The sequence below is a fragment of the Curcuma longa genome, chromosome 13 (genome assembly GCF_044706935.1).
Source record: "Curcuma longa cultivar G26 ecotype Majalengka, Jawa Barat chromosome 13, ITB_CL_G26_1.1, whole genome shotgun sequence".
In the NCBI taxonomy this organism is placed as follows: Eukaryota; Viridiplantae; Streptophyta; class Magnoliopsida; order Zingiberales; family Zingiberaceae; genus Curcuma; species Curcuma longa.
The window spans coordinates 6,055,032-6,075,490 of NC_133873.1; the positions used below are offsets into that span (position 1 = coordinate 6,055,032).

Consider the following 20,459-nt stretch of genomic DNA (forward strand, 5'->3'; position numbering starts at 1 on the left):
TAAATCTATTTAAATTTGAATAGAATCATTCCAACTTAATCACTATTGTAGCAGTTATGATATATAATTGTTACAATTTAAGTGGCTATCGATCTTAATTGCTACAATAATATTTAAATGATTTTGATTAAATATAGAAATTAATACTCTACCCGTCTTATCCGTGACAGTGTTATTTTTTATTTTATTTTATTTCTTACGATTAAGTCATTTAAGATTTCTCCTTTAGGATCTAGGGATTGTGTTATAGTATTAAACACAAAAAAATTCAAAATGAAAAATTTTAGTTGTTCACAGAATGTATCAGGTTGTTATCCCGTATTTCTTATCTCACACACCCTGTGAGAACTAATTTTTTTTTATTTTAAAAATTATTTTATATTTAATACTATAATTAAATCCCTAAATCCTAAAAAAAATTAAATGACTTAACTAAATAATAATAATAATAATAATAAATAATGGTACTATTTCTATTTCGGACGTTTGAAATCTTCTATTACATACCGCGCGCACAGAATCAAGTAAGCATGGTATTAGTATCCTCTATATATATATATATATATATATATAGAGAGAGAGAGAGAGAGAAATGCTATGCCGCGCGACTTATCCCGCACCACCTGTCCGCGACACCTCCAACCCACCGCCACTGCTACCGCCCTCGCCGCGCCATCCGACCACCGCCGGTCGCCTCCCCGAACACGATCGACGCGCCACTCGCCGGCGCTCCTTCCGACAGCAGATTCCAATTGGATAGTGGTCGGAATCCGACGAATTTGTTCGGAAATGCGACCCTGCCCGCTCACCGTCACTGCCGGCCAAATCGCGATCAGATTCCGGCCAAATCACGGTCGAAGATCGGTCGAGAAAGACGTCGATCCTTCCTCGGTCGGTCTCCGACCATGATTTGGTCGGAATCCGACCGCGATTTGGCTGGCAGTGTCGGGCGACGGATTCCGGCCAAATCGCGGTCGGAGACCGACCGAGGAACGACCGGCGTCGCATGCCGGTCCTTCCTCGGCCGGTCTCTGGCCACGATTTGGTCAGAATTCGATCGTGATTTGGCCGGCAGTGGCGGTGAGCGGGCAGGGGTCACGTTTCCGGGTAAATTCGTCGGATTCTGGCCACTATTCGACTGGAATCCTCTGTCGGAAGGAGTGCCGACGAGTGGCGCGTCGATCGCGCCCGGGGCGATGGCCGGACGGCGCGGTAAGAGCGGTGGCAACGACAATGGGTCAGGGAGTCATGCACGGGTCGCGCAAGATAGCAATCTCGTATATATATAAAAGTTGAAGTAAATAACGTTGGCATAAGAGAATTCTGCTGATAAAATATAAGATTGGACGGTGTTTTAATTAATTAATTTTTTTAAAGAAAACAATGTTCTCTTTTTAATTTAAATCTTTATCCAAAAATGTGGTTGGTCAAAAGAGTATTAAGATAATTTTTTTAAAAGTTAAGGACTGTTTAGTAAATTGCCCAATTTTAAATTCGATAGCCGTCTACCAATCGAAAGTCCATTTGCATTTCAATTTTAAATTCGATAGGCGTCATTGCTTTGCCCATCTGCCAATCGAAAGTCTCTTTGCATTTCTTCTCCTCTCTCTCGGCCACTCCCTATAAATGCACCTCGCCTCGGCTGATCGCTACAAGCCCAGTGGAAGGAAGGGTTCGAGATCCGATCCTTGTTCGTCTTCTCTACATGGAGGCTCCAAATTCGGTTCCCCTTCTCACCCCTTACAAGATGGCCAAGTTTGACCTCTCTCACAGGTCAGAGCTTCTTCTTTATCTTTTTCTTTTTGGGCGCGGCGCTTTCATAACTTGGAATCGAATCACATTCGATGAGTGATTCAATGGAGTTCTTTGTGGCAAACAAGATATCAAAAATCTGATTTTGTTCCAATTTCTGAAGCTGAAACGAATTGCGCTCCCTATGCTTGCAGAATTGTGCTGGCGCCGATGACAAGGCAGAGGTCGTACGGGAACGTGCCGCAGCCGCACGCCATCTTGTATTACTCGCAGCGGGCATCCAAAGGCGGCCTTTTGATTTCCGAGGGGACTGGAATTTCCGACACCGCACAAGGGTAGGGTGGGCTATTGCCCCGACTTATTTCAGATGTTGCTGTGATCGCTGTTTATGGGTGTTTTATTGTTGTGTTTGCTCATTGAATCTGGTTGGGTAAGGTTTGAAGGTAGTCCCGGTATTTGGACCAAAGAACAGGTGGAAGCTTGGACGCCCATTGTGGATGCAGTTCACGAAAAGGGTGGCATCTTCTTTTGCCAGATTGCGCACGTTGGAAGGGTTTCCAACACTGGTACTTCTCTCAAAACTCTGCCTTTCTCCCTTCTCTTGGTTAAATTATGTTTTGTTAGGTGCAAGTCCTGATTGCAAGTTTGGAACCACTATACTTTTGTGTTGGTTCTCAAGAGAATACCCTCTAGATGTATGAAAGAATGTTAATCGATATAGTTGGCTTACCTAAGCTAAAATTAATTCCTTTTTTTTTCCTTCTATCTATATTGTGTTGCATTATTATGGTTAATCGACCAAATTGGTGAACATCCTAAACATGCTGAGGTAGGTATCTCTACCCATTCTGCTCAGGATTACTTGTTGAGACTGGATTACTGCCAGTGTCACCCATATAGGGATGTCCAGCATTGATTCATATATTGCTATGCTCCTCTTGCAGATTTTCAGCCCAATGGCCAAGCTCCAATTTCATGTACTAATAAGCCATTAGCCAATGGCATTGACGAAGTGAGTTTTTCTGTTCCACGGAGATTGGAGACAGAAGAAATTCCTATGGTTGTCAATGATTTTAGACTTGCTGCTAGAAATGCCATTGAAGCTGGTAAGACTACCTACTTTTTATATGGTCTTCATTTTCTTATTCCAGATTTGCACCCTACCATCCATACTAACACAATTATCAAATATCTTGGAGCCACAAGTTGCTCTAAGAGTTTCATATATCTTCTTTTTTGCTAATTTTGATCTTTCAATATGTAAGGCATAAGGATTACATGGTTCATCTTATTGGTTCTTGTTCATTGATCAAGCTTAATGAGCCTCAGACTAGAGCAAAGTGAATAATTTGTTTGTTCATGATGATAAAAAAGAAAGCTTATAGCTTATATACTTGCAAAGTCCAATCCCAAAGTTGCTCCTTTACTGTTATGTCAAATATCAATTTATTCTTGATGCGCCAATCCCTTTTCTTCAGTGGATTTTGTGTTCTTCATTTCAATCTTTGGCTTTTATAGTCATCTGAGTGTTTCAAGGTTGTTTTCCTCTTTGATTTAGTTCTCTGGTTTACTAATGTCTACTTCTTTTTGTTTTCTCTTAATATATAATTCCCTTTTTTCTCTTTTGTTTCTAGTTTTAGAAAATATAAAGAATTTTAAGTACAATAATAAAATCAAGAAAGTGTTTCGAATTAGATATTGCAAATATTGTTATCATGTAAACTTCGATGGCAAATAGGGTTCAAGGATATAACATGGTTAATTTTTTGATTGTCATTAGGTAAAGATGCCACATTTAAAGATATATGATGGTCGTGGTGTGGTGTATGGGGGAACAAAAGTTATCGGTCTAAGTAAGAAATATTTTAAAAATTAGCAGGATTGTAGAAATGAGTGGTGAAGAGATATAAAGGAGATAAAAATAAAGTTTAAAAGTCAGAAGTCTCATAAGAATAGCAATTTTCAAAGTATATGACAAGTTGGGATTAAGGATGAGGAAAGGGTATTTATCAAATTACTAAGGAAAAATAGAGATTTTGGTAAATATTAGATTACAAAAGGTACAAACCAAAAGATTTTCTTGATTATAATGAAATTTAGGAATTATAAAAGAATATTTTATAAACAAATTAATTAGAACTCTTTACAGAATCTACTTGTAGGATTGAAAATTAAGAAAATCGTATAAATTTTAGGCTTTGTTTGTAAGATAGACTAGGATAAGATAGGTGAAAAAGTGTAGGCCTAAATGGTATTTTTGTTGATGTTTTGAAGAATTTAGGAAATAAATATATAATTTTTCTTAACTAAGTTATTTTACAAAATTTTAAAGCAAAGATAATGTAGTTAGGGTTTTTTGTAAAGGTTGTTTAGGTTTCTTTAGGAGGATATTTAGACTTGCACTAGTCACTTTCATTGCTTGAGATGCTTAAAAACCAACCAACAAGTCCCAAGTTGGCTTGATTGAAGGCTTCGCATGCCCATGCCTTATCGATGGACTTCTATTGTTTCCTATAGTCCAACCATTTGTAGTTTCCCCCCCCCCCCCCCCTTGGTTGACCCTTTACACAGTTTGATTATGCAATCCCTACTTTAGATCATGGCTAAATTACATTAATTTTTGTTTCTAGTCCCCCACCCCCCAAATCACAATCCTTTATTCATATCTTAGTTTATCAGCTTTACAAATTTTTATAAATATCATTACTTGTTAACCCTTAGCATGAACAAGTTATTAGAAAACCAGGCTATATGGGTAAAGAAAATAAAATAGAATATTAGATCATTCAGACAACATGCATCCATGCACCTTCGACCCAAACCTAGAGATGATTATGACTCTTTTTTTTTAAATACAACCGTAGATATAGAGCTAAGCAAGATGAAAGAGACATCACTACACATGCTAAAGTGGTCACTCTTAGCTTTAGTAGTAGGATAGATCTAAATGAATTCCTCGGTTGGTTGGCCGAAATTGAGAATTATTTTGATTGTTATGTCATAACCCTGTTAAACTTACAATTTGAAGAATTAAGGCTAGAGAAAGCTTTAGAGCTTTCCTTATTCACATCATTGAAGGGCTTATGCTAGAAATCCAAGCAAACAAAGTGGAGGGAGGCAATAGAAAATAGGCACCTATAAACAAATTTAGCTAATGCAATTTAAAATGATTTAAAAGATTGAATATTGTTACTGTATAGCTTTGACTAGAGTCTAATAGAAGGATAAAATCCATGCAATCAATCTAAATAGTTGGGACTTGATGTTGATAGTGTCCAATTCATGAAATAATCTTGCATATCTATCCCTTTTGCTTAAAAGGAAATTATATTAGATTAACCGAACTGCAGAACTCTGAAACGAAATTTATAACTATACATCAGTGTATCATATGACTTAGTTTATTTGGAAAGTTCTGTCCTTAGCAATTTTACATCCTAATTCCTGAAAATTGATTTTTCTAGTTTGAATCAGAATCAAGCACAATTTATGGGACTCTGTTTTTTTTTTCCCAAAATAAGCTTTGTTTACTTGGACATGTTACTTTGCCGTATAGGTTTTGATGGAGTTGAGATTCATGGAGCACATGGCTTCTTAATCGAGCAATTCATGAAGGACCAAGTGAACGATCGCACAGACCAGTACGGCGGAAGCCTAGAGAATCGTTGCCGCTTCGCTTTAGAAGTAGTCGAAGCCGTTGTTGATGAAATTGGAGCTGACAGAGTCGGAATAAGACTTTCTCCTTTTGCCAACTATTCAGAAGCCGGAGATTCCAATCCTGAAGCTCTAGGATTGTACATGGTTAATGCTCTCAACAAATATGAGATCGCATACTGTCATATGGTGGAGCCTAGGATGATAGAAGTAGGGGAAAAAATGGAAGTTCCTAAGAGTCTTCTTCCAATGAGAAAAGCATTTAAGGGAACTTTTATCGTCGTTGGGGGTTATGATAGAGAAGAAGGCAACAATGCCATCTCAACCGGCTACACAGATCTGGTGGCTTATGGACGCATTTTCTTGGCCAACCCAGACCTTCCTCGGCGATTCGAGTTGAATGCTCCACTTAACAAGTATAACAGGGAAACCTTCTACATTTCTGATCCAGTTGTTGGCTATACAGACTACCCATTCCTTTAGTTTGATTCATAAACTAGCAAGCTTTGAGTTATGATAGTTCATTTACGATAATCTCATTAAAGATGCAACTCTAGATTTTACTGTTTGTGGGGTAGGAATGTGTTTACTTCACCTTCAATAAATATTTCTCTTCTGTTGAGAATCAGTTATGAAATTATGGTCAGTGGCTGTGAAACTACAGTTAAAGATTAAAGATGGTGACAATATGATGATTTGAACCAAGTATCTCTTTTTTTTTTCGTTCATGCTTTCGTTACTATCATTAACCTCCACCACCGGAGAGTAACTTAGGCATCAGAGGGACTTTGTCAGACAACTTCTATGCAAGTTCATCTTCATCCTTGAAGGAAGATCCTTTTGATGTTGTCGGTAGGAACTTAAGCTAAGACATTGAGGATAATGAGCATGCAAAGGAATATCCTTTTGTCAACACTAGTATAATAATTTTGATTAAAACTACTTTAATATGTTTATAATTCTAAATCTAAAGCTCTAATGTTAGTCAAAATTCTTTCAATAGTAGTTTATATTATTTTAAATTGATTAAAATTATTCTAACATGGTCAAAATTATTCTAACATGGTCAAAATTATTCTAGCATGATCAATATTATTACATGTATAGTAGCTTTGGTCGAGACTGTTATAACATTTTTGATTAAGTTGAAGAAATTTTAATCAAATAATTTTAACTATCGTTAAAGCACTTTATAGATGTAGGCACATTATATCAATTTTGACTAAAATAATTATAATTTTATTAAAATAAATATATTTTAGAATGGAAAATAAAATGAGACGTCGATGTTTTTTCCCAAAAGATAATTAGAAAAATATGTGTCAAAAAATGACAAAAGGAGGAAAAGTTTAATAATGATTAAAACCATATTTATTTATTTATTTTTCAAAAAGAATAATTACCCAACAAGGAATTTTAAAGGTTAACGAACAGCTCACGTGCCGACAAAAATAAGCGGCATAAAAAAAAATCGTTCACAAGGAAAACAATCCGCATAGAAATAACACCCACCGGAATGGCATGTCAATGCCATGGCCGAATCCAACATGCATGCCATGGCCATGGGCATGGCCCATGATCCCATACCCATGCCATGGATGCCGTCGCGGGCTTCGGGGGCAATGTCGTCAATTCAAGTGAATTGATGCAGCTGTACCACTCAGCGAATGGGGAGATGACACGTCTCGCGGAAGGCGAAGGGGTATTTTCAAAATAAAATATTCGATAAAATTCTGGAAATGGCACGAAGCGCCGTCAGTTGCTTTGGAGTTATCTCGTAGGAATATCCATCTGTATAATATTCCGCTTACCCGTCGGCTTACCTGGGACCGGCGTGTGGGGTCCTTCGGTTTCGTCGTCACCCTAACAATGGGTGAGTGGGTGTGCTTAACAAGATGGGTATCGCCTTTAAGCGTTAAAAGATCTTCTCTTTATTTAATTGGATTCTTCTTCCGTTAAGTTAATTAACAAAAATCATTCATAATTGTTATAAATGACAATTAGTTGGTTGGCAAAATGTGGGTTTTTTCTTTTTCTCTTAAATCAATTATTATTTGTGTGGATAGAGCATAGGGGGTGTAAGCCGGAATCCAATCAAACCAAATCGAATAATATAAAAATATTAATATTTAAATTTAAATTTTTTAAAAAAATATATGTAATATTTGAATTTAATTTTGATGTGGCGGAGATAATCGGAACCACACGACAAAGTCAAGTCAAAAGTCAAATTGAGCTAAAGGTCAAAGTCAAAACAAGTTGAAGTCCGATTAAGACAAGCTCAAGTCAAGTCAACTCGAGCTCAAATTTGATCAAACTAAGTTCAGGTCAAGTCGGTCCTACTAAAAGACCTCAAGTCAAATCAATCTAAGTTTGGCCCGCCACATTTTAGAAATTTTCTTATGTTTTTGATATATGCAAGGACTTAGTAGAATGACGGATGATGATTTTGTCTGGTCAAGATAGTTGACTTAATAGCTTGAGGTCTATTGGAGATAGGATAATGATATTATGGAATAGGATAATGGATATAGTAAAATGAGGTCCCGGGGCAATGGTGCAATGGAGCATCAAGCTGGTATCAAAGAATGCTGGGCATCTGATTGGCCGTCGTATGCGCTTCTCGATTTACCCTGGTGGTCGGTGGGAAAAAGCTACTGGGATTATCATTTTTTTTTTTAGGTGAGGAGCATCAAGCTGGTAGTGTTGACAACGGAAAGGAGGTGGAGAATGACACGTGAAATGAGCTAAGGATTTGGTGCATTCAAGAGACTTATGACTTGAAGAGAGATGCCTTTGTAAGACGAAAGTCAAGTTGTAAAAGATAAACTCTTAAATAAATTATGAAAATTGAGAAATTTTAATTCTATTGCAATTGATAATATAGTCGATTGAAAATATTCCTAATCAATTGATACATTGAATCAACTAAGTAGTAACTTAGATCTACTTGCTGATTGTGATTCACAAATAAAATATTGTTATTTAGTGTTCACTTATCCGATCATCGCATTACTAGAAATAAGATTTTTAAGGATACACATAGACGTCTTTATAATATACCTTTAGTGACACTAAAGCTATGATAATATTATCGAATAATACATTGAAATACAGTGTCATCTTAGGTCCTCTAGTATTATTGACATTTGTATAATGTTATTATAAAATATCTATACTAATTTCAAAACTATCTTAATTCTTGATATATGACAATAAAAAATATCAAAAAAATATTTTAAATATATTTATGTATATCTTATTATTATCATAAAGATAATTTAAATATCACCAAAATTGATTAAGTTGAATCGGTTGAGTAGTACGAATAGAAATTAAAAATATATAAAAATAAAAATAAAAATATTAAAAATCATTTAAAAATAAGGAAATGTATTTTTTATTTTAACAATATTTTATATAGTTTTATTTTTTATTACTTTGTTTTAAAAATTAAGCATGATAGACTTATACCTAACACCTGTTGTTGGCGTCATGCCTTGTGTTCACAACAATAAAATCTTATGATCAATCTAACACATAAACGAGTTTGACTATACTCGCATAATGCTTGATTCGATCCATCCAATTTCACACCTCTATGCGGATGGATTCTTTATACGAGAGTTTGATGTACCACAAGAATGTTAAACCCATAATAGGAGATTCAATAGAGATCAAGAGAGGCTCTTGGGGTTACGGTATAATAGTCCGATCTTTCAATGCTTAATTAGATATTTAAGGTTCGAGTCTGATCAATTATGGTGCACTGTAGAGAATTTTCTATTCAGTAGGATGACAAACCTAAGAACGCTGACCGTTTGAATAGGCGACTATGAGTACTTTTTGCTTTAGTCTGATAATCGATGAAAAACTTATGTGAAATTAAATTGATTACCTTTCGTGGCACGACTTGATACCTAAATTATCAAAAAGATATCGAGAGAGAGAGTTACTCTCATCATTCATGTGGTCTCAATTAATATCCTGGAATTCTTATAGTTTCTTCTATCATCTCATAACACTTTCTATATAGGCATTTTTTATTAATTATTTTTACGATTTGATTAATTTTAAAGGTGAATGATATAACCTTACAAAGAGAAATGATACACTACATGAAAATACAGCATGATACACTATAGAAAAAGCAAGACTTAGATTTTACATCCATGTAGTGTAGTGTATCATGTTGTATTTTTATGCTGTATTTTTATATAGTATATCATTTCTCTCTTACAAAATAGATCATTAGATATGATGGTTTAATATCATGAACGATTTGAATACCACAGATGTTTAATATGCCTGTGAATATATTCTTTGTAGCTTATCCAATTAACCTATCCAATTGAATGGATGACTTATTGTTTTCTTCTAAAATCATTTTAAATCATCTATCTTAAAAAAAATGGGAATAAAAATATTGATAAATTCTTTTTTTATTTTGCATCCAATTTGAAGAACAGGTGCCTACTCTTAATTCCACAGAATTCCAGGGACTAAAACGAATACGAGCATTACAACTTTCTTTCTTCATCTTACCCCATGCGTGCGCACTCGTTTTTGCCTATGCGATCGTATCCCTAGCCGTCCAAGCGCCGGGAAAGGAGCCCATCGAAACCGTTCACCAGCGCCAGACGGCCGTTCCCGTCCCGCATGTGTCATGTATGCGTTTTCCCTCATGGGAATGGTAGGCAATGGCCAATGGCCATGCATAACATAAACATGGCATGCATGTACATGGAAGGAAGCGGCAGCTGCTGTTGACTTCACATGGAGATCAAACGAACGAATATAGAAGAAAGCAAGGAGGCGATGTCGTGGAATTAACCAAATGGAAGAGATGTTTGACGCCCGCAGGAGCACGAGCAGATCTCTCACTGTTCCTCTCAATTGAAGGCTCAACCGAAATCGAAATAGGAGGGAGCTTTTCCTTGTATTTGACACAAACCCTAAGTCTCGCAGCGGAAGCAAGACGGAGTGGGAAGAAGGTGGTAAGTTCGTCTTGGTTCCTCGCCCGTTGTCCTGTTTGTTTCTTCTCGTTGGTATCATTGAGAAAGTCGAGTGCTTTTGGATTCCGAGCCTCTCAATAGAGGTGTTATTACCTTTCGGACTGGCGTTGGGATGTCTTCGTTGTCGGAGTCGATGTGGCGGCTCTACTTCAGATTCCAACGGGCCAAGAGGAAGAGATTAGTGTGAGGGAAGCATCAACGGGCCAAAGATTGGATTTTTAACTTATTTGAAGGTCCTTGGTTTTCTTCCTTGAAGAAAGATCTAGTTTTTATGCCATGCTGGTTTGATTTTTTTCACATTTGGATGGGTCCTGGATTCTCGTCTTCGGTTTGCTATTTTTGCTCTGGGAAGCGAATGGAGAGGTTGGGTGGGTTTCAGAGAGATTTTCTTCTTTCTAGTTAAGATTCGCTTGTTTCAGAGTTTGTTGAGTGGACTCTAACAGTAAATGGGGAACTGAACCATTTGCCTTGTTTCTTGTCAACTGCATGGAATACCTCATCTCGTCATATGTTTGGATGGGAAAGTTCTTTCACTCTCTTGCATTGATAACCGATCTGAAGTTTTATCTGTAGAACTATGTTAATCTAAGCATCATTTTAGTGTGATAGTGTCACATCAGCTGCCATCTTAAACCATGGTTCCATCAGGGTCTTCGAATTCCATTGGTGGCGCTCAGTCAGTTAACTCCTCTCTTCTCCGGTCAAATTCAGGCTTGCTTGGAGGATCCCAGCCTGGTTCAGTTCCATCTCAACCTCCCTTCTCTTCTCTGGTCTCCCCTCGCTCCCAATTTAACAGCAATAGCTTGCTTGGTAATATATCAAATGCCCCACCTCTCAGCAATTCATTCGGGAACGGAGGACCTGTTGGGGGCCTTTCCTCGCCACCATCAAATCTTCAGCAGCATGGTGGATTTGGTGCCGTTGATACAGTTATCTCTGCTGGGACTAATCCTTTGTCATTCACAGCTTCGGCAACCCAAAGCCAGGGACAACAACAATGTTTTCAGAATCCTTCAAGCAGCCAAGTTCTTGCGGACCAACCACAGTTTCAAATTGATGCAGTGCTCAATTTCCAGCAGCAGTTCTCTCTTCCACCAAGTCAGCAGCAACAACAGCAGCTTCTTCGGGGAGGATTGAGTAACGTGAATCACATGGCACCTGTTAAGTTGGAGCCACAAATGGGTTCCATTAAGTTGGAACCCCAAATGGGGCCTAATAATCATATTGGTCCATCACAGCAATTACAAGCATTTCGTGGCATTAACACAGTAAAAATGGAGCCACAACAATTACAAACCTTAAGAAGCTTTGGTCCTGTTAAAATGGAAAACCAACATTCAGATCCATCAATGTTTTTGCAACAGCAACAACAGCAACATATTTTTCAGTTATCAAGGCAAAATTCTCATGCTGCTGCTGCACAATTGAGTTTCTTGCAGCAACAAAGGATTTTGCAGTTGCAGCAGCAGCAGCAGCAGCAACAACAACAACAACAACAACAACAACAACAGATTGCTAAGACTCTACCTCAGCAACGAAGTCAGCTGCACCAACAGCTTCTCCAGCAAAATCTACCAATTAGAACTACAATGAAATCAACAATGTACGAGCCAGGGATGTGTGCTCGGAGGCTAACCCAGTATATGTACCATCAGCAGCACCGACCACAGGTGGATATATAATTTTTTACTAACAATCTCCTGCTGATACTCCTAACTGGAGGAGGATACAATGTTTTTATGTCCAAAAATTATAATGCAGGACAACAACATTGAATTCTGGAGAAAATTTATAGCTGAGTATTTTGCTCCTGATGCAAAGAAGAGGTGGTGTGTCTCTCTTTATGGAACTGGTCGTCAAACTACCGGTGTTTTACCACAGGTTTTCATCCATTAGTATATAAACCTGTTCTTTTATTAGATTTCTTTTTTGGTGGTAACTATCTGTGTAAAATTGATTATTCGATTATTCGGAGTATCAATTTATCTAGTTTGAAGATCTTCAGTTTATTATGATGGTCATGTTCCTTAACCAATGTACATATTGGCTGAATTCTGTAGGATGTGTGGCACTGTGAGATATGTACCCATAAACCTGGACGTGGTTTTGGTATGCTATTTGTTTTGATTGTTTGATTTGGATGTTAGTGGTTTGTTCCAGTTGTCATACTATAATAGGACCCAAAACTCTTAATGGTGATAATAGGTTGTTGGCTTCTTAAATTCTAGTTCGAGAGCTCACACTTATTTCTTTTTGTATTTTGGTATGCAGAAACTACTGTTGAGGTTTTACCGAGGCTCTTCCAAATAAAATATGCTAGTGGCACCTTAGAGGAACTTCTGTATGTTGACATGCCCCGTGAATATCAGAATGCCTTGGGTCAAATTGTGTTGGATTACTCCAAGGCAATTCAGGAGAGTGTCTTTGAGCAATTACGAGTAGTGCGTGATGGCCATCTCCGGATTGTTTTCAATCCTGATCTAAAGGTGAATTATATTTGCAACTGGTTACCTGTTCTAGTATTATTTGTTCAACTCGATATTGCTGAAAACCTTCCTCCAAGATGCTATGGCTATTTTATGTTTTTTTATTAGATATCTTCATGGGAGTTCTGCGCCAGGCGCCATGAGGAGCTTGTTCCTCGGAGAGTAATCATTCCTCAGGTAGAAATGCCATCTTTCTTTTGACTTGTTGTAGTTACGTCTGAGATATTTGGTAATCTTGTTGAGCAGGTTGGCCAACTTGGTGCTGTGGTACAAAGGTATCAGGCGGCAACTCAAAATGCACCATCAGGCCTACCAATACAGGACTTACAAAACACTTGTAACTCGTAAGCCCAGTCTCATGCTCCATGTTTAATACTCACTTCTGTTTCAAGTTTAGCAAATTATCTTATTTTGCCTGTGAAATGAGTTTTCATGTGCATGCCTTTGACTTATGTCCTGTTTATTTTTCTCTGAATAACTTGTATCAGTATGTAATGCAATGATCAAGATCTTACCCACATTGGGTAGTGCTTTGTATTGTGTTTTATGTTTATACATTTCTAAAATAGATGGGACACATTTTATAGGAATTCCTCAACATTAGGACTAATTTTGAGTTTGATCTTTCCATCTGCATAATAATTTCATGACATCATTTAGAGTAGTACTTATATTACTCTATAGTCAAATAGATACTTTTGGAAGTTTGTTGGTCCTTGTATATATATATATTTGCACTTTAGTAAATTATCTGGATGCTTCCTGTTTTGTTACTTCTGTTTACCATAGTAAACAATGAGTTTATGTCTATATGACATTTTAAATTTGCTTAATGTCTCAACATATCTGTATTGAGGTTATGCAATTTATATTGTTATCAAATATATACTATCGTATGAATGTTAGATAGTGCTTTAATTACAGGACTAGCAAAAACTAGCAACCATTATATATATGAGTTTCTCTATATATGATTCTTTTTGCGTTTCTGAATTTGCCACTTGCACAATTAATTTACGTCCTCATTTCTGGTTAGGTAGTGGAAAATAATTGCAATACCCTGTTAATGCTATTAATGATTCTGCTAGAGTTTTAGAAAGAATCTCTATAGTCCTAGGCAATTTTTCCTTAGTTTGTTTCAACCTCATTGTATACGTTCCACATGTTAGCATATTCAAGTAAACAAGATATGGTGTCTTAAAGCTTCTTTGTGTTAAATTCTGCGTAGTTTAGGTTTGTTACATGCATGCATATACACAATTGTAATTCTTACAGAATGCATGTGAAATTTGTGATAGGTTTGTAGCATCTGCTCGTCAATTGGCCAAAGCTCTGGAAGTACCATTGGTAAATGATTTAGGATATACAAAAAGATATGTTAGGTGCCTTCAGGTAGACTGTCATATATTTTGTATTTCTTTGAAGTTATTAATTGCTTAAAATATTTTTCTTAGATGATATTTTATATTCCAATGCTATTTTCTTTTTACAATTATTTTGCGGTGAGATTGTGTTGTCTGCTTGTGGATATGATTTTGACCTCTTTCTAATGGATCTTTGACTTTTAGTTAAACTTGAGAAATTTCTCAACCTATTTTGGTACTTTAATTAGAAGATTGATTGGAAAGCTGTGCTTTTCAGTGTCTAATCAGCTTTTTTGATATGCTCAATGAGTAATATAAATGGGAATATGTATCTTGTGGTATTACCTTAATTTGTCTCGGCAAGAGACATTAATGCTGCAAAAAAAAAAAAAATTCCTGTCCTAGAATAACATCTGTCTTTAGTGAATTATCATAATCTGTCTAGGCAGGGCACATTACCATTATGTGGAAAACATATTCTAGAGAAGCAAAATTTTAAATTTGCATGGAGAAGCCGCATTTGGCCATGTTATGAAATTGAATCTTGAGTTTTTCTCATTGAATTGCCATATGCATGTTGGCTTTTGTTTCCTGAATTCCTATGTTTCCCTAACAGGAGAGTAGAAGGCAACATTGTCATACTTGCATATCTACATGAATTTTAGAAAGTTATTGCATGTGAATTCTAGTTGTAGGAAGTAACAACCTATTTAGCATATAATATAAATAATCATATGTTATAAAACTGTGTAAAGATTATTTAGGTGTTCTGACTGCTTCATAAAAATCTTATTTATGCATATTAATCTTATTTATAAAAACATCTGAAATCAATCTGATATGACAAATAAAGTTGTCTTATTTGTCTGAATAAAAAGTTTAGCCTATTTTAATTGTATTGCTATGCTATAACATTTGCTACCATGGTGTATCATATGATATCAAACGAGGGCGAGGTAGACCAAAAAAGACTTGGTTAGCAACAATAAAACAAGATAAAATTTATTTAAATATAAATGATGATATAATAGGAGATAGAGCTCAATGGGACCCCACTTAGTGGGATAAGGCTTGGTTGTTGTTGTTGTTGTTGTTGGTGGTGGTGTATCATATGCTATATGAATGTATGTGATCAGTTTAAACCTATAGATATACAAAGTGTATGTTTAACCCAAAAGATGCATTTGGTAGAATTGATATATAAACAAACACAACATCAAACAATGTCTGGTTCTTCTGCAGAGGCGATGAAACAATTGCCTTACACTGCTTCCTCTGCGATTGCTTGTTTTCTCAATAAATTTCTTGATTTTCCATTTCCAATTTCTCATGTTTAATAGACTCATCTCCCCTTGTCTTTTTTCTCCCCATGATTGATTGTAAGAATTAGAGGGTCACAAGTTGGAATCTCACCATTTCTTTCTATCTTCACTCATGCTAGCCAAGATGATGTCAGTATCATGCACGATAGCTTTGCGACACTAGTGATACTGTAGCAGTGGGAGCTGCACTGGCGGTACAATGTAAATTGTTTGCGTCGCCTAGTCTCATATTTCGGCCCATTGCACATAGTTATATATCATGACAAGCCTAATGACATAGCTAGAGATCTTAAACCTTGGAAATTGCTACCAATACAAATTATAAACCTTGGATTCAACACATCCAACATCTTCCCCGTTCTAGTTCATTTGTAGAAGTTGTATCGACACCACATAGGTATATTTGGAATGTGCCATCTGGCATTGATGATTCAGATGGTGCCTGACCTTGAAGATATGCCTTGGTTTCATAGTATTATGATCCAACAAGTTCTGACCAGTCTCAGCGAAGTGGAGAAAGCCGTTTCCTTAAAACTACATCATGAAAGGGTAGTCTATGCTTCAACACTGGCATTTATGATCAACATGGTACGATAGGGATTGACACTGTTACCATACTGTTCCACCCATAACAAAGTTGGTACCAGATACTGAAATTTTAAACCTTGCATTCAACACCCCTGATGTTGTCCTCCAACTCAACTTGATTGCCGGAAGGTGCTTAGTGCCTCGGCAGATTTAAATTCTTCTTTATTCGGCAAACCATATAGATATATGTCTGCTTGAAAGATTACGATCTTGTGATGAGGGTTGTGATGGTGTCTTACATTGCAGATGCCTTGTTTTTGTGGTATGTTGGCTAGTTCTGGTCTATCTGAAGAGGGGGAAGCCTTTGTCCTCAAAATGACATTGGGAAGGTAGGCTTTGACAGAACACTCACATTATGTTTGATGCAGATGCCTTGTTTTTGTGGTACGACGATTGGCTAGTTTTGGTCTCACTGAAGAGGAGGAAACTGTTTTCCTCGCAACTACATTGGGAGGGGAGGGTTTTGCCTTAGCACTGACTTTTATGCTTGGCATAGTTTTAAATACACAATCTTTTGGCCCTATTTTTTTTATACCTTAGCCAATAAGTCAAAGAACGTTTGCTTTTTTAGTTTCTAAGTTGATCTAGTATAGCGCGGACATGATTTGCTGTTTGTCTGTGTACTGTTCTCATCTGAATTTATGCAAAAGTTTGGATAGAAAACATAATCTGACAGCAATTCTGATATAGTAATACTCCATATTCTTGTGATATTATTTTGATACTTTCAAAATCTTAAATTGCTACTTGCTATGAATCTCCTTTTGGATCTTTGTAAGCCACTCTGAGCTGGTGAGGTCATTATTTGTCATTTGTTGTTTGTTTATTATTTTATAGCTTTTCCTAGTTTAATTGTATTGCTGAAATATCTAGATGCGCTAGTTGTACTTACGGCGTTTCGGTGTTACATTGTTAGATATCAGAAGTGGTCAACAGTATGAAGGATCTGATTGATCATAGCAAAGAAACTGGAGCTGGACCCATGGGTAAACTTTTTTTCTGTTTTCCTATCTTGTCCTGCAATAGTTCACTGAACAATTTTCAACGACTATAACAATGATTCACTATTCTCATGCTCTCAACGATTACCTTTTTTGTGAGACAATTTTGGTACCCAACTCAGATAAATTGTTCTGTTTATCACTCTGATTATTCCTTGACCTGATAAACAAGGTGGTTAGGTAGAATGGTAAGTAATACTTGTCTATTACAAGCTCAAGAGTTGCATCCCGACCCTATCGATCTGAGTTTGATTGTTATCAGTAAAATCTTGATCCAAATTTTAGGCTATTACTCAACTACGTTACCAGATTATTGATCGAAACTTAGCTCGTAAAGCTCTTTCAAGTATGTATTTCTGCAGTCTTTCTCAGCTACTGGTTAGTGTTGTTACTAGTATGTAGAAAAATAAAGAAGATTAAATGAGGAAACATATGCTTGAAACATATGTTAAAGTACATCAAGTATTAGTATGACATAATATGATAAATTTTAATTTAGTTGGCTATCTTCTTTTTATATTCTTATTTTTAGAACCAAATAAATTAAATGAAAGGGCAATGAAAGAGTAAAACTTATTTAAATTCATCATCTTGACATGCTTTGATGCATGTCGTGGTGAGTTGAGTAGTTGTATAAAACGGTGCCAAATAGTACTAATCTCCGGGGACTCATGGAATGATATATTAAACCTCACATTGAATTACTCTAGATAATTTCATTTTGAACTAAATCATCTTGGTAATTAGAAATCTAGTAGAGCTGCTATGGTAGCCAACAATGAGATATATTTAAAACATAGATCAAATATGATGGTATGAGCATCAAGTTCTTGAAGCTTAGAAATTGATGAAGAGAGAAAAGATGGAGAGATGGAGGGATGGAGTGAAGGATTTTTAAGTGTCGAATGGTGTTGTTATTAAGGAAAGAATGTTCAAGGAGAAGTTTCTAAGATCTAATTTCATTGTGTTTATCACATGTTGGTACTCGTGCTTGGTGGGATCATCTATTTGTCTTAGGTTAGGTCATCTATCATTTATATCGATGTTCCTCTCTTAGATTGTTTGGTTGAGGTAATTTCTCTCTTTCTAGATTGTTAGTGAATGATTATCTATGCTCATTTATTTTTCAAGTTGTTGAGTGTATTAGGTTTTTTAGTCCTACATTATGTTTAGAGCAAGGTTCAAGAGTCATCCTAGAGTTTCGGACTTTGATTAGAATGATACTTTTCAGTACCGTATTCGACATATGGTGTTAGTGGAGAATGAGGAAGGAGATGAAAAAGAAGAACAAGAAGAGAACACATGTCATGGTTTAAAATTTCATACCGTACCAGTTGAAATGTATTGTTTCGATAAATTATCGAAACTCGATACTACTTAACACTGAAACAATGTCTCCTTTATTGGGTATCATTCGTGTTAACAATCGACCTTCCTTGGCATGCTAAAATTGACGATTGTTTCTACATAAAAAATGTGGAACCGCCACATCAACGGCCCCCTTAGAGTCGGCTCCATGAATATACAAGGAGGTAAATTCAGGTACACAAGCAGGAGGCGCATTGTGGAGTGAATGTCAGGTCATGAATTTCTAGGAGATTCGACTTCTGGCTGTCACACCAGAAATGTTATGTGCCCACCGTCTGTGCTACGCCCTGGGGGCAATTTAAAAATAGCTTCTACATTGTTCATCTTGTGGTTGTCGATCTCCCTGCACTATTGATGTTAATTTCAATCATGATTTGTTATATTGTTAGAGATAGTTTCGAGATAGTTCATGTAACCTTTCCTTAACTCTACCTTTTTGTTACTTTGGTGCATCAGAAAGCCTGATGAACTTCCCCGGAAGGCAACAGCAAATCATGAATCAGAACGCAAACCATAACGATCCAAGCTCTATGCATGCCACAGGTTTGCAAATTTCTGCGGCCAGCAACGATGTTGGTACGAACAACTCCCTTAATGCTGCTTCATCTTTATCTGCATCAGCTGCCACCATTGTTGGTACCCCCCAAAATTCTATGAATACTGAGCAAGAAAAGCAGATGAATTCATTGAACAGCCCGTATGCCGGAAGTAATGTCCAGATTCCTTCTGCCAGCTCATCGAACTCGGTACCGCCTTTGAAACCTTCATGTAGCAACAACCCAGTTTCGATCTCACAGAATGCGAATGCTACTCACCTGAGCACTACTGCGAGTTTGGCTATGTTACAAGAAAATGATGCAAATGATTCACAGAGCTCTGTCCAGCAAATTCTACAGGAGCTGATGATGTCTTCACAGTTGAATGACACCGACCCGATGGGAACTGATACGAAGCCAGTTAATGGGATGCATCCAACGTTGAGTGCAATGGCGCCGAGCATGAACACGGGGAACTGCTTGGCTAGAAATGGGGTACCAAACTCCTCAGTTACTAGCGGCGCTGGCTTCACAGGTTTGTATGGAACTGGTACATCTGCTTCAGTGAGCGGGATGCGGGCAGCGATGACAAATAATGGCATGGTTATGAATGGGAGGCATGGAACAATTCCACTTCCTCATGATCCGACAGCTATTAACCGTCAATCGCAAGATTTGAATAACCAACTACTGGACCGGTTAGAAGCTGTCAACAAGTTCGATAATCTACAATTTGATTGGAATTCTTCTCCATAGAAGTGAAGCAGGTGTCTGCAATGTTTACTCAGTGCACAACTGGCTTCGTCAGACGATGAATAGTCATTGCTGCGCATCACCAACGACAGCGAAATCTATAGATCCCGCTCGAAAGCCGCTCAGCTAATTTCTTCCAAAGATAACATGTAACATCCTCTTCTAATTTTCACCAATATATTGCTGTTTACCGTGTAGTTATCGATCGGAAACCAGTGTATGCGCGGAGGGGAAAGTGCCAATCCTCAATTTCAAGTATATAACGCAACATGGTTTCCGAGTGTTAGTAGAGTGGTTTTCGATATTGTGCACAAGTAATGGTGCTCATAAAGTGTTTCTCTCATAACTGTTTCTCCCTTGAATCCACAGCATTGTTAGTAAGAACAATAGTGTTGTTTATTTGTTTCAGGTTTCATTTGCCCTAAATGTTACTGAAACAAGAGAAAATTGTATCAAAACAATGAATGTCTGTATATCTTAGCAATTATCAAGAACATTAGTTTTCTTTAAGAATGAAGCAACAGTAAGTGTTTTGTTATGTTTGGTGATGAAAGAACTTTTAGTTCACTTCTAAGAGAAGCAAAAGATGTTGGTTGGAAAGTGTTGAAGCATTCACAAGG

At 36.9% G+C, this 20,459-nt stretch overlaps 2 protein-coding genes across 3 annotated transcripts; both read left to right on the forward strand.

The window, feature by feature from the left end:
• Positions 1 to 1,668: 1,668 nt before the first annotated feature.
• On the forward strand, positions 1,669 to 6,114 carry LOC141844081 (putative 12-oxophytodienoate reductase 11). The gene is made up of 5 exons (XM_074732077.1): positions 1,669 to 1,773; positions 1,947 to 2,087; positions 2,188 to 2,318; positions 2,697 to 2,858; positions 5,309 to 6,114. The coding sequence occupies exons 1-5, from the start codon at positions 1,706 to 1,708 to the stop codon at positions 5,887 to 5,889; spliced, it is 1,083 nt and encodes a 360-aa protein (XP_074588178.1). The 5' UTR covers positions 1,669 to 1,705; the 3' UTR covers positions 5,890 to 6,114.
• Positions 6,115 to 10,226: 4,112 nt separating this feature from the next.
• LOC141844098 (transcriptional corepressor SEUSS-like) lies at positions 10,227 to 20,242 on the forward strand. 2 transcript variants are annotated; one of them, XM_074732097.1, is made up of 10 exons: positions 10,227 to 12,091; positions 12,183 to 12,302; positions 12,482 to 12,530; positions 12,693 to 12,907; positions 13,016 to 13,084; positions 13,154 to 13,251; positions 14,206 to 14,299; positions 17,098 to 17,167; positions 19,007 to 19,093; positions 19,172 to 20,242. In XM_074732097.1, the coding sequence occupies exons 1-10, from the start codon at positions 11,057 to 11,059 to the stop codon at positions 19,840 to 19,842; spliced, it is 2,508 nt and encodes an 835-aa protein (XP_074588198.1). In that variant the 5' UTR covers positions 10,227 to 11,056; the 3' UTR covers positions 19,843 to 20,242. The 2 variants fall into 2 exon arrangements, with proteins under 2 accessions (XP_074588198.1, XP_074588197.1); XM_074732096.1 differs by having other exon boundaries at positions 19,007 to 20,242.
• The last annotated feature ends 217 nt before the right edge of the window (positions 20,243 to 20,459 follow it).